This window comes from Symphalangus syndactylus, chromosome 24 (assembly GCF_028878055.3).
Source record: "Symphalangus syndactylus isolate Jambi chromosome 24, NHGRI_mSymSyn1-v2.1_pri, whole genome shotgun sequence".
Taxonomy (NCBI): Eukaryota; Metazoa; Chordata; class Mammalia; order Primates; family Hylobatidae; genus Symphalangus; species Symphalangus syndactylus.
The window spans coordinates 42919918-42932607 of record NC_072446.2 but is presented as its reverse complement, the minus strand read 5'-3'; the positions used below and the strand labels follow the sequence as shown (position 1 = coordinate 42932607).

At 42.4% G+C, this 12690-nt stretch overlaps 1 protein-coding gene across 4 annotated transcripts in view; it reads left to right on the top strand.

Moving 5' to 3' along the window:
• LOC129474291 (signal-regulatory protein gamma) overlaps window positions 1-12690 on the top strand; it is a 45298-nt gene that overhangs the window by 15411 nt on the left and 17197 nt on the right. For 2 of the 4 annotated variants that reach the window (XM_055265489.2, XM_055265488.2), the window contains exons 1-2: window positions 1113-1247; window positions 9455-9811. In XM_055265489.2, the coding sequence (XP_055121464.1) occupies window positions 1175-1247; window positions 9455-9811 (430 nt within the window). In that variant the 5' untranslated portion in view covers window positions 1113-1174. Of the gene's footprint in view, window positions 1-1060; window positions 1248-9454; window positions 9812-12690 lie in introns of those variants that run through there. The other 2 variants (XM_055265485.2, XM_055265487.2) reach the window with 2 other exon arrangements.

Below are 12690 nucleotides of genomic sequence, written 5' to 3'. Positions count from 1 at the left end.
AATTGATTTCAGGGTGGCAGAGATAGTCCGAATACACCATATAAGCTGGGTCTTAGGAGGTCTGGGTTGCTGGGAGAAAGCCACTGGTGGGCAACTCAGCATGCAGTAGGGATCCATTCAAAAGCAACATTTGAGTTCCCGCTCTTCACCTGGCACCGTGAGTATCAATAATGACCTACTGGGTTTCAGGCATGATATGGTCATTATCTCTTTAATCGTCACTAAAACACTGCACAAAAAGACTTACTATTACCAGTTTAGGAGATTGAAACTGAGCATAGGAGGGCCCAGCGACTTCCCCAACTCCTTGGCACACACTCTTGGCAGGAGCATGGATTTTTCCTCTTTCCTCATTTCCCATCTGAACTCAGTGGTGAATGAAATAGGTGCTCTGTGTGTAGAAGAAAGGGTATTGAAATTGATGTGATGGCCCCAGGAACCTGCCCACCATAATCTTCCCTCATCATAACCCTATCCCCTTTCCATAACCCACAATCCCCCACCTCACTCCACAAAGCAGTTGCTTATTACCTCAAACCCAGTTTCTCTCCTGGAAGGAGTCAAGAAATAATTCCTTCTGCTGGGTGCAGGCACATGAAAGTGCTAAGGTCCACAAGAGACTGAATTTGGGCTAAGTTTTGCCAATTATAGCAATTTGGAATAGAAAATCATTTCAGCTGATTCCTCTGCAGTGTTGAGCAGGTCCTTTCAACTCTTCTCCTACCTCCAGCAGAGTGGCATTTGGTTGAGGCTGGTGCAGAATGAGACCACAAGCCAACCACATCCTAGGGTCTTGAAATAAAGACTTTAGAAAACAGTACCTAACAACAGATCTTTCTTGGCTTAAAAGCCCCAAATGGCAAATCACCAAGAAGACCTGAAAATGGGGTTGGGGACATGAGGAGGGAGCACAGGTCCCAGGCAGGCAGGAAGCATTATTTCCGCTAACCATGTCTGATTCACCTGAAAATGGAGCACGAGTAACTCCTTGCTTTGTAGCTGCCTGTTGTGCCTGATTTGTAAGTCACAATCTAGAAGCAGGTTACTGTTGCAGTCCATCATAGCCACTTCCTCTTGAATTGAGGCAGGCAGGGCTTGTCTTCTGTCTTCATAGCAGGGCCTGAGATCTCCCCAGAACAGACATTTGAACAGAACAGGCTTCTGAGACTCCAAAATGCCTGTCCCAGCCTCCTGGCCCCATCCTCCTGGTCCTTTCCTGCTTCTGACTCTACTGCTGGGACTTACAGGTGAGCATTGCATTGGGCTAGAACCCTTTTTCCCTGCCTCCTGAACCTAGCCTTGCCCCTGGACTTGCAGCAATTTCAGATAAGCACAAGCTCTGCCAAGGAAGGTCAAGGACTGGACATTGTCCAAGGGCAGAAGATCAGGGAGCTGAGCACTTTCTCTGTGGATCTGCAGCTGGCTACCAGAGGCATCAAACCTTGTGATGCTTCTGCCACCATCACAATTACTTACATTTTTATAATTTTTTTTTGACAAACACAGAAGAATCATTATTAAATCCTTACCTGTCTTGAGTCCTCCTACCCATTTTTCTGTGCCCTCCTCCTCTTTAAGAAGTTCCACATTTCATGCTTACAGGGTCCTATATTCCTTTCTTAGGGCTTCCACAACAAAGCACCACAGACTCAGTGACTAAAACAATAGACATTTACTTTCTTTCTTTCAGTTCTGGAGGCTGAATTGCAAAATCAAGGTGCCAGCAGGGTTAGTTTCTACTGAGGTCTTTCTCCTTGGCTTGTAGAAGGCCGTCTCCTCCATGTGTCTTAACACATGGTCTTCCTCTGTGTGTGTCTGTGTTCTCACTTTCTCTTATGAGAACATCAGCCATATTGGATTAAGGCTCCCCGCCAATGACCTCATTTAACTAAATTGCTTCACCCATTTATGCCTAGTGCTCCACTATTGGATCACTAAGCTTGCGGGAGTTATTTATATCCTACTGCCCAAGGGCATTGCCAAGGTCTGATTTTTCAAATTAAAAAAATTGCAACCTCAGGCATAAACGGGTTAAAGACCTTGTCTCCAAATATGGTCACATTCTAAGACGCTGGGGATTGGGGCTTCAACCCATTCATTTTGGGGGCACATTCAGCCCATAACAGGCATTACAATCTCTCTTGGTCATCTTGACTTTCCTCTGGAGAATTTATTTTCCCTTCCCCCAGGCAGACAGGATTGGGAGGTCTTTCCTGGTGCCACCTGAGAGAGCCCTGTTCACAGCTCCCAGACAGGCTGCCTGTCTTCACCCCTTTTTCAGACCATGCAGCTGACCCCCGGTCACAGGGCTGGGCACAATAGCCTCTCAATTGCCCACTGAGCCCTGCTGTGATGTCACCTCACAGGTCTTAGAGGGCAAGGGTCTCACTTTTCAAATTATTTTTTTTTACACATACACTGTACCCAAATGACAGCAGTAATAGTTCAGCAATTGCTCTCTTCCTGTAAGGCAGACACACTTCTTAGCATTTTGTGTGTATTAAGTCAACTAATCCTCACAACATCCCTGTGTGAAAGCTACAACTCTTGTGCCCTATTTGCAAATAGGGAGTGAGGCAGAGGCAGGAACTTGTTCATTGTCCCCTACCTCAGTCCATGGAGCAGTTGGGATCAAGTCCAGGTTGACCAGCTCCAGAGGTTATCACCCTTTTAACCATGTTATGCTATGTGTAGAAATATTAGAAAATGCAGGGAAGCAAACATTAGATTAATAATCACCCATCACAGCAGTCAGAAACAATCAGAGGTAAAACGCTAGTGTATGTATGTTTTCCCAAAATGTTGTTAAAAATATGTTGGATGATTTCTATGTGCCAAATATTTTACTGAGATTTTTAAATTTGTCATAATTGTAATTAATGCACAAAACAACCTTATATACTAACATGATAAGCCAAACTTTTATATATATTTGTGAGTGTGTATATATACACATTATATATACATATATATGTACATGTACATGCACAGATGAGATTTCATTTTTAGTCATTGTTTCTCTAACTTTCTATTTAATTTTTTATTTTCAGTGAAATTTTTAACAAAATAAATATTTTATTTTATTTTTATTTGATGAAAGTATGCATACTTATGTACAACATATTATGGAATGTGCATACATTGTGGAATGACTAATTTGAGCTAATAAACATATGCATTACCTCACATATTTATCATTTTTTATTGTGAGAACTCGTAAACTCTGCTCTCTCAGCAGTTTTCAAGAATACAATTCATATTATTAAGTATAAACACCACATTGTACAATAGATATCTTGAACTTATTTCTCTTATCTAAATTGAAATTTTGTATCCTTTGACTAATATCTCCCCAACTACGCCCCCGCTATAGCACCAGATAAACACCATTCTACTTTCTGCTTCTATGAGCTCAAATTTTTAGATTCTACATACGTGAAATCATACAGTGTTTGTCTTTCTGTGCCTGGCTTATTTCACTTAGCAGAATGTCCTCCAGGTTCATCCATGCTGCTGCAAATGACAGGATTTCCCTTTTTGTAAGGCAGATTAGAATTCCATTGTGCATATAGACTACATTTTCTTTCTCCATTTATCTGCTGATAGACACCTAGGTTGATTCCATATCTTGGCTTTTGTAAATAATGCTGCAATGGACATGGGAGTGCAGATATCTCTGTGACATGCTGATGTCATTTCCTTTGGATATATGCCAGTTGTGAGATTACCAGATCAGATAAGAGTTATATTTTTAATTTCTTGAGGAACCTGCATACTGTTTTCACTAACGACTCTACTAATTTACATTCCCACCAACTGTCTGCAAGGGTTCCCTTTGCTCCACATCTTCTCCAATACTAAATTTCCTCTTTTTGATAATAGCCATTCTTACAGGTGTGAGATGATATCTCACTGCGGTTTTAATTTGCATTTATCTCATGAATAGTAAGGTTGGATATTTTTTATATGCTGACTTGCCATCTTAATGTCTTCTTCTGAGAAATGCCTATTCGGATCTTTGGCCCATATTTTAATAGGGTTGTTTTCTTATGGTTGAATTGTTTGACTTCCTTATATATTTTGTATACTGACTCCTTATCAGATGTATGGTTTGCAAATGTTTTCTTCCATTCTACAGATTGTCTCTTCACTCTGTTGATTGTTTCCTTGGCTGTGTAGAAGCTTTTTTAGTTTGTTGTTAATGTCATTTGTCTATTTTTGCTTGTTGCCTGTGCTTTGGGGCTCAAATCCAAAAATGTATTGCCAAGACCAATGTCATGAAACTTTCCTTCTAGTTCTTGTACAGTTTCAGATCTTACATTTAAGTCTTTAACCCATTTTGAGTTGATTTTTGTATGAGGCCTGAGAAGAAGGTCTAATTTCATTCCCCTACACATGGATATCCCATTTTCCCAACACCACTTTTTGAAGAGACACACCTTTCCCCATTGTGTTTTCTTCACACTTTTGTCAATGGTCAATTGAGTGTGAATGTGTGAGTTTATTGCTGGCTCTCTGTTCCGATCCATTGGTCTAAATGTCTCTTTTTATGCCAGTGCCATGCCATTTTGATTACTTTGACACTGTAGTCAATGTTGAAATTAGGCAGTGTGGTGCTTCCATCTTTGTTCTTTTTTTTTTTTTTTTTTTTTTTAGATGGAGTCTCACTCTGTCGCCAGTCTGGAGTGCAGTGGTGCGATCTCAGCTCACTGCAATCTCCGCCTCCTGGGTTCAAGTGATTCCCCTGCCTCAGCCTCCCAAGTAGCTGGGACTACAGGTGTGCATCACCATGCCTGGCTAATTTTTTGTATTTTCAGTAGAGACAGCGTTTCACCATGTTGGTCAAGATGGTCTCGTTTGCCTAACTTTGTGATCTGCTTGCCTCGGCCACCCAAAGTGCTGGGGTTACAGGCGTGAGCCACCGTGCCTGGCCCCATCTTTGTTATTTTTGCTCAAGATTGCCTTGATGTAGCATATCACATTTGGAGATTTATGAATGTTGTACCATCCTGGCATTCCTGAGATAAATCTCATGTGACCATGCTGAAACACACACAGGATTTTAAAAAGACTTTCTTTACTGTAACCTTCAACTCATTTTTTCAGTCTACATGAAATGCACATTGAAGAGATGTGTGGTTTTCCCTATTGCCCAGCCATTCTCCCTCCTTCCTACTTCTCTAATCTTACCACTCAAAGTCCCCCAGTCTGTTAATATAAGCAACAGATAAGCAAACTTCTCTCTTGGTAAAATGCATTTTCCCTCAAAACGGAATTTCTGTGCATTTTTATCCTGCAATTCCCTCTTCCATGAATGGTAGAAATGAGGAAACAAATGTGGGGATACAGGTGACACAGGTCTGCCTATATTACCTATAACTATAGTTATATTTATATCCATATCCATATTCTTATCCTTATCCTTGTCATCTAATGTCCACTGAAGCCTCCAAGCCTCAAGAAATCTACCGAGCAATAACTTTACAATTTTTGAACATTCACCATGTGGCAGACACTGTTGGAAATGCCTTACATCTTTTACTTAGTGTGATCATTATATATAAGGTAGATATTCTTGTCACCTTCCCTAACAGATAAGAAAACAGAAGCACAAAGTGCTCCAGGCTCACTCATTGGTAACTGGTAGAGCTACAATTTGAACTCAGGCATTCTGACTCTAGAGGTCACAGGTTTCACCATTACTCAAACACTTCCTGTCTTGATTCTATTCCACGATATTTCTGCAGCTGCTGCTCTTGGGAGTGGAGTGGGCGATGTGGTGTGAAGGGGGTTCTCCTACTTTCTTCTCTGGGCTCTTCTACTTTCTGTATGTTTGCAAATTGATTTTTTTTTCACTAAGTACTCTACATGGGAAACTCATTTTCTGTCAAATTCCACAGGAGCAAACCACCTAAAATAGAAGATTTCAGTCTTCAAGGGAAATGTCCCACTGAGCAATTCAAACATTATGCGCACATCTATTGGATACCTACTATGTGCCAGGATCTGACATAAAAACGTGGGGTACTTTGTTAGAATAAAAGAGAAAAGGTAATTGCCTTTTGTTGCTTACATCCACTGAGGAGAAAGACAGTAATCAATACACAGGATAAATAGGTGAATGAAAAAATTAATTTTTGACAATGATAAGTGCAATAAAAATAAAGTGTGAGTATGTGAATGTTATCTTGTGAAAGTATTCATATATCCCTTTTATTGTTTTCATCATAAGTAGATATACAAATTTACCAGATGCTTTTCTGCATCAAAAAAGATGATCATGTGTTTTTTCTATTTATTCTATAAATATGGCATACCATATTGTTTGTTTGTCATTTGTATATTGAAACATACTTATATTCCAGGAATAAATACCACTTGTTCATGGTTTATAATCCTTCTAACATGCTGTTCAATTCAGTTAGCTAGTATTTGGTTGAGGATTGTCGCATCAACAAATCCAGTAGTAATAAGGCCACTGTCAACAGAAAGGTGTGCAGCTGCACCTGACAAATTTTAATTTTGTGTTTCAGTAGAAGTTTAAGTTCCAATGGGACCCATTTCAGATGAGCCGGGACTGGCCTGTGGGACAACCAGTGGTTAATGCTTGCAACAGGAAATATTCCCCCTAGATCTGGACCACAAGCCAGTAGATTCTAGTAGATAACCAGTCATTTTTTGTTAGAATGAAGTAAAGAAGAAGGCAGAGAGGGGCTTTTTTGTTTTGTTTTATTTTTTGTTTTGCATTAGAAGCTCTGGGGAAGTTTATGACCATCAGGAGTGGTCTAGCGATTCCAAGAGGAATGAAAATCATTGCCCAAGTCTCTAGAGAAAAGAGGTATTTTTGTTTGTTTGAAAGCACTAAAAGGAGTGCCTGTTGAGTTTAATTTGCAAGTAAAATTTGTAAATGAAGAATACATTGCCACTGGCACCTCAAAACAACTCAGAGATGCTGGATTATGTGATATTATTATAAGTATCACATGAGTCTTCTTTGAAGAGGTTGCTATATCATCCTGTGCTCTTGAAGAAAGGCACCTGTCATTATTGATATTGGAATAGGATACACACTTTAGGATAGAGAGTCTTGGCAGCACTCCAAAAGGCAACACATAGCTGTGCATAGCACAACACAAGGAAAGCATCAGGGCAAAAAAAAAAAAAACAAAACAAAACCTTCTCAAATTGTGGAGCCGATCAGTAGCAAATCAGTAAGCCATGAACAGTCAAAGTCATCTCCTAGGAACTTTCTACCCCGGTTTAGAATAATCCCCTCCTCATTGCCATTAGTGTTGAAAATGGTAGAGTAAGTCCTGCAGGTTGTGTCTTTAAGGATCACTCTAACATGGTCATGAAAATTTCATCTGGAGAGGCATAGCTGGGTAGGGCATGCCACATAGGAAGCCATATGGGAGAAGCTCCCCGGGAGTAGGCTCAACCAAGCAGATGAGGAAGCAAGAGAGATGAGGGATGGGAAGCCATTGCCTTTACTGGGAGTCAGGGTGGAGGACACAAAGAAAAAGCATGATGGGTTTCACTAGAATGTTTCAGTGTCACTAGGTCACAGAAGAGGAGGACAAGAAGAGGAATTGTGACAGGGACCAGCTTTATCACAGTGGTGTACCTGGTTTGGCAGGGTGCTCACAACTTGTTTGTGGGATGTTGAGGTGTCAGGTAAATATTTTTTTTTAATTACATATAACTGGACATCTTTATTTCTTCATATAACTTTGAGTTGCCATATGGCATCGTTTCATTTCCACCTGAAGCACTCCCTTTAGCATTTCTTGTAAGCAAGGTTTTGTGGTCATGAACCATCTTAGCTTTTGTTTATCTGAGAATGTCTTAATTTCCCCCTTGTGTTTGAAGGACACTTTTGCCAGGTATAGAATTCATGGTTGACAGGTTTTTTCCTCTTTCAGCATTTTGAACATATCATCCCTCTGTCTTCTGGCCTCCAATACTTTACATAAGAGCTCAGTTGATAATCTTGCTGAGGGTCTCTTGTATGTGAGGAATCGCTTCTCTCCCACTGCTTTCAGGATTCTCTGAATTTAGTTTTTGACAGTTGAATTACAATGTACCTTAGTGTGGGTCTCAGATTCTATCCTTGAGTTAAACTTTAATTTCTTCAGTGTCTTTAAATTCGTACATTCATGTATTTTATTGAGTTTGTGAAGGTTTTGGCCATGATTTCTTCAAATAATCTTCTGCTCCTTTTTCTCTTCCTCTTTTTTTTTCCCCTGGAACTCTAATAATGTGTATTTCAATCCATTTGATAGTGTCCCAAAATTCCCTTAGATTCCGTTCTCTATATTTTATTCCATTTTCCATCCATATCTCAGTTTTAATATTTTAATTATTCCATCTTGCCGCTTTATGATTTTTCTTCCACCTGCTCACACCTGTTGGGGAACCCCTCTACTGAACTTTTAATTGTTGTATTTTCAACTTCCAAGTTTCTGTTGGATTTCATTTTATAATTTCTCATTCTGGATGTTCTTATTTTGTTAATGCATTTATATTCCTGCTGTTTTAGTTCTTTGTCCATTGTTTCCTTTACTTCCTTGAGCATTTTTAAGACAGTGGTTTTAATACTGGGTCTAGTGTCAGAGTGGACCCAATATATCAGAAGGGTCCTTATAAGAAGGAGGAAAGAGATTAATTCTTTGAGAAGGACGTGTAAGGATGCAAGCAAGATGTTAGAGTGATAGGAAGATGTAACAGTGAGAAAGGAATGTGGGCAGCCTCTAGAATTTGGAGAGGCAAAAAACAGCCTGCAGAAGACACATAGCTTTACTGACAGTTTTTAAATACATATATATATAAAATATATATGACACTTATACGACATATATATTTACATTTCAAAGTAGAGTTCAGGAGTTCTACTCAGGTCCTCAACCCAAAGCTCTACCTTGAAATTGAATCCCTTGGCTGGGCTTGATGGCTCTCACCTGTCATCCCAGCACTATGGAAAGCCGAGGCAAGTGGATCACTTGCACTCAAGTAAGAGCAACCTGGGCAGAGTGGTGTGACCTGTTTCTACAAAAATACAAAGCTTAACCTGGCATGGTGGTATACACATGTGGTCCTAGCTACTCCGGAGGCTGAGGCAGGAGGATCACTTGAGCCTGAGAGGTTGAAGTTGCAGTGAGCCATGATTATGCCTCAGCACTCCAGCCTGGGCAACAGAAGAGGACCCTCTCTCAAAAAAAAAAAGAAAAAAAAATGAACTTCTCTGTGCCTCAGGCCTCAGTGCCCTCAATTGTAATACAGTCTTATGTTATAGGCTTGTTGTGAGGGTTAAATGAGATAATACATGCAGTGTGCTGAGATCAAGTCCTGCTCCTGATTCCTGATGTGCACCCAGTCACTGAATATCTTTCATAAACACGAGGAAATACAGGACTATGTAAGGAGGAGAAAATGATTGCTTTGTGCTCCTTTCCAGAAGTGGCAGGTGAGGAGGAGCTACAGATGATTCAGCCTGAGAAGCTCCTGTTGGTCACAGTTGGAGAGACGGCCACTCTGCGCTGCACTGTGACCTCCCTGCTTCCCGTGGGACCCGTCCTGTGGTTCAGAGGAGCTGGACCAGGCCGGGAATTAATCTACAATCAAAAAGAAGGCCACTTCCCCAGGGTAACAGCTGTTTCAGACCTCACAAAGAGAAACAACATGGACTTTTCCATCCGCATCAGTAACATCACCCCAGCAGATACCGGCACCTACTATTGTGTGAAGTTTCGAAAAGGGAGCCCTGAGAACATGGAGTTTAAGTCTGGACCAGGCACTGAGATGGCTTTGCGTGGTGAGTACAACATGGACTTCCCTCATCCCCTGATGTGTGACAATAACTCAATAGTAACACCTTCCATTCTTTGAGCAACAATCAGGTGTGGTGGTGAGTGCTCTTTTTCACGACTTGATGTCACCCGCTTCTACAGATCAGGTGAGTTGAGGCCCAGGGACATCATGCTATTGCTCAAGTTTCCACGGCTGGTAAATGATGGGAAAGACTACATCTCCAATCTGTCTGGCTCTACAGCTCTTGCCCTTCCCAATCTGGCCCAGCCTTTTGGTTCCACGAATGAGGAAACTGACAGATTGAGTGACTTGCCCAGGTACGGGGCCAGAACTCACCTGCTGCCTCCAAAGAGCGCTTCTCTCTCAGGCTGGCCGAGTCTCTTTTTTATGCAGCAGGCACTCACTGAGAACCCACTGTGTGCCAGACTCCACCCTGGATGCTGTGCAAACAGCAGTGAATGAAACGGCCAATAGCTCTTCCCCACACCAAGCTTACATTCTCTTCCATTCTAATGAGGAGAAATTCATCCAGCGGATGGAAAGTGTAAATTGTGTTTTTCTTTATTTAATCTTCAGAAACATCACACAGGGAAGATTCCTGGGAGGCACAGATTTACTGTTTAGTCTGATGGCCTGGTGGGAGGAGATGCCAACAAGTTTGGCATTTGCTGTGGGTCTATTTGAAGCCTTGTGTGATTTAAGGACTGAGTCATACAGTCACTGTGGGCTCTGAGCAGAGCTGGGTCATCTCACAATATCCTTCACCTCAGGAAAGAGGTCATACATATGGGTGGCTCAGGGGTGCCCAATTTCAGGAAGCAATAAAACTTATTTGGGGTTTCCAGCCAGAGGCCCAGAATCCTCATCGTACCTCCTGAATCCTGGAATTTCAGCACGGGAAAGACCTTCAGACTTTCAGCCCAACTCCCCTTTACAGATGGGGGATTTAAGCCAAGAGATGACAGGGGCCTTGTCCACAGTCACCAGGCCAGTTATTGATGGAATCAAAGCCAGAGTCCAGGTCTGAATCGAGGCAGGCTCCTTCCTTCCCCAGTGTTTGTTAGACACTGTCTTCACAGAAGAACCTGGTGCATCACAGGTACTAAATAAAAGCTCCTCAAACAGAACCACGGATCAGGAAGCCAGGATTTCTTTTTTCATCCATTTCCCAAAGGTTCAGAATGCACCTCACACTCAGACACTAAAGCCCATTGGTGATTGGAAAACTTCTTCCAAACATAAACCCTATCATTCCATATTGAGATTCTACATCAGGACATAGAACTGCTCCACTCTTTAGCAGCTGCAGAATACTCCAACTTATGGAAATATCAAAATTTATTTCACAGCATTCTGTTGATGGATATGTAAGTTTTTCCCAAACTTGAGCTATTAACAATCCTGCAGTGGATGGCCTTGTACATGTATCACCCTACTCAGGTGGGAGACACCCACTGGAAGTGACATTGCTAAGTTAGAGGGTGTGTGTATTTTCATACATGAGAATATTATCTAATTTCCTTCCTAGATGATGTAGCAACAGGGCTCCCCACAACCCTTGAACATAGATGTGGAAGTGGCTTTACCCTGATTGTGCAGATAATATAGGCAAAGACACTGAAGTTTCCAAATAGTGCCTCACCAGCCCAGGCAATCACAGCCAGAAAGTAGCTCAGGTGTGACTCAGATCTGCTAACTCCTAGTAGGGTGCTCACCCCTCTTTGCCATGCTCTCAGCCTAAATGATGTCCTGGATGAGAAAGGAGGGAGGCAGGGAAGGGGGCCAGGGAGCGGCAGTTGTGCCAAAGTCTTCTTATAACCAGTGCTATGAGGGCGGAGCCATTTGTTGCCTCCTTTAAAGATGACGACACTGAGGCTCAGAGAGGAGATCTGAGTGGTGAGCAGGTCAGGGAGCCAAGATTTCCTCCCCACCAGCCTGACTTACAGCCCCTGTCTCTGCAGCACTCACTCAGGTGTGGTTTTTCAAGTGTAGAGAAATGCTCCAACCTTCTCTTTCCGGACTCTGGCATTGTTCAGTTCTATAGCGAAAAGCATTAAAAACAAAACTGAGTCTGGGTGCAGTCGCTCATGCCTGTAATCCCAGCACTTTGGGAGGCCGAGGTGGGTGGGTCACCTGAGGTCAGGAGTTCAAGACCAGCCTGACCAACATGGAGAAACTCCGTCTTTACTAAAAATACAAAATTAGCTGAGCATGGTGGGGCATGCCTGTGATCCCAGCTACTCGGGAGGCTGAGGCAGGAGAATTGCTTGAAACTGGAAGGCGGAGGTTGTGGTGAGCCGAGATCGTGCCATCGCACTCCAGCCTGGGCAACAAGAGCGAAACTCCATCAAAAACAAAACAAAACAAATGAAAAAAAAAGTGCTGTAGGGGTAGGAAGGGCTGGCTTTACACTCTCATTAGAAAGGTTCTGCAGATGGCTCATTATATGTCAAGCCTGTTTCTAAAAGACAGGTCTCAGCACACATGAAGCATTTAGGACTCTCCGCCCATGTTGTGCTGTTTCTCCTTCACTCAGCAGCATCTATGGAGCAGAGTTGGGCCTCCTGCAGCTCAGCGGAGCATGTGCCCACCCCTTCTTGGTGCTGAGGACTAAGGATGAGGAGATGTGGTATTTCCTATGGGGTGCGTGGGGCCCATAGGAGCAAGTTTCCATGCTCCCCTTGGACTGACAGGAGCCCACAGTGTTTTGTTTCTGGCCACAGTGTATCTGGGCCTGGGCACCCAGAAGGGAGGCTTCTCCCTTGAATTGCATGAAGTCAAGAATCTCGAAGGGACAATTGGGTGTGCGGTCAGTGTTGGGGCTCAAGAATTCAGGGCACTTGCTCTGTTAATGGACATGAATGCTTGGTGGGACACAGAAGG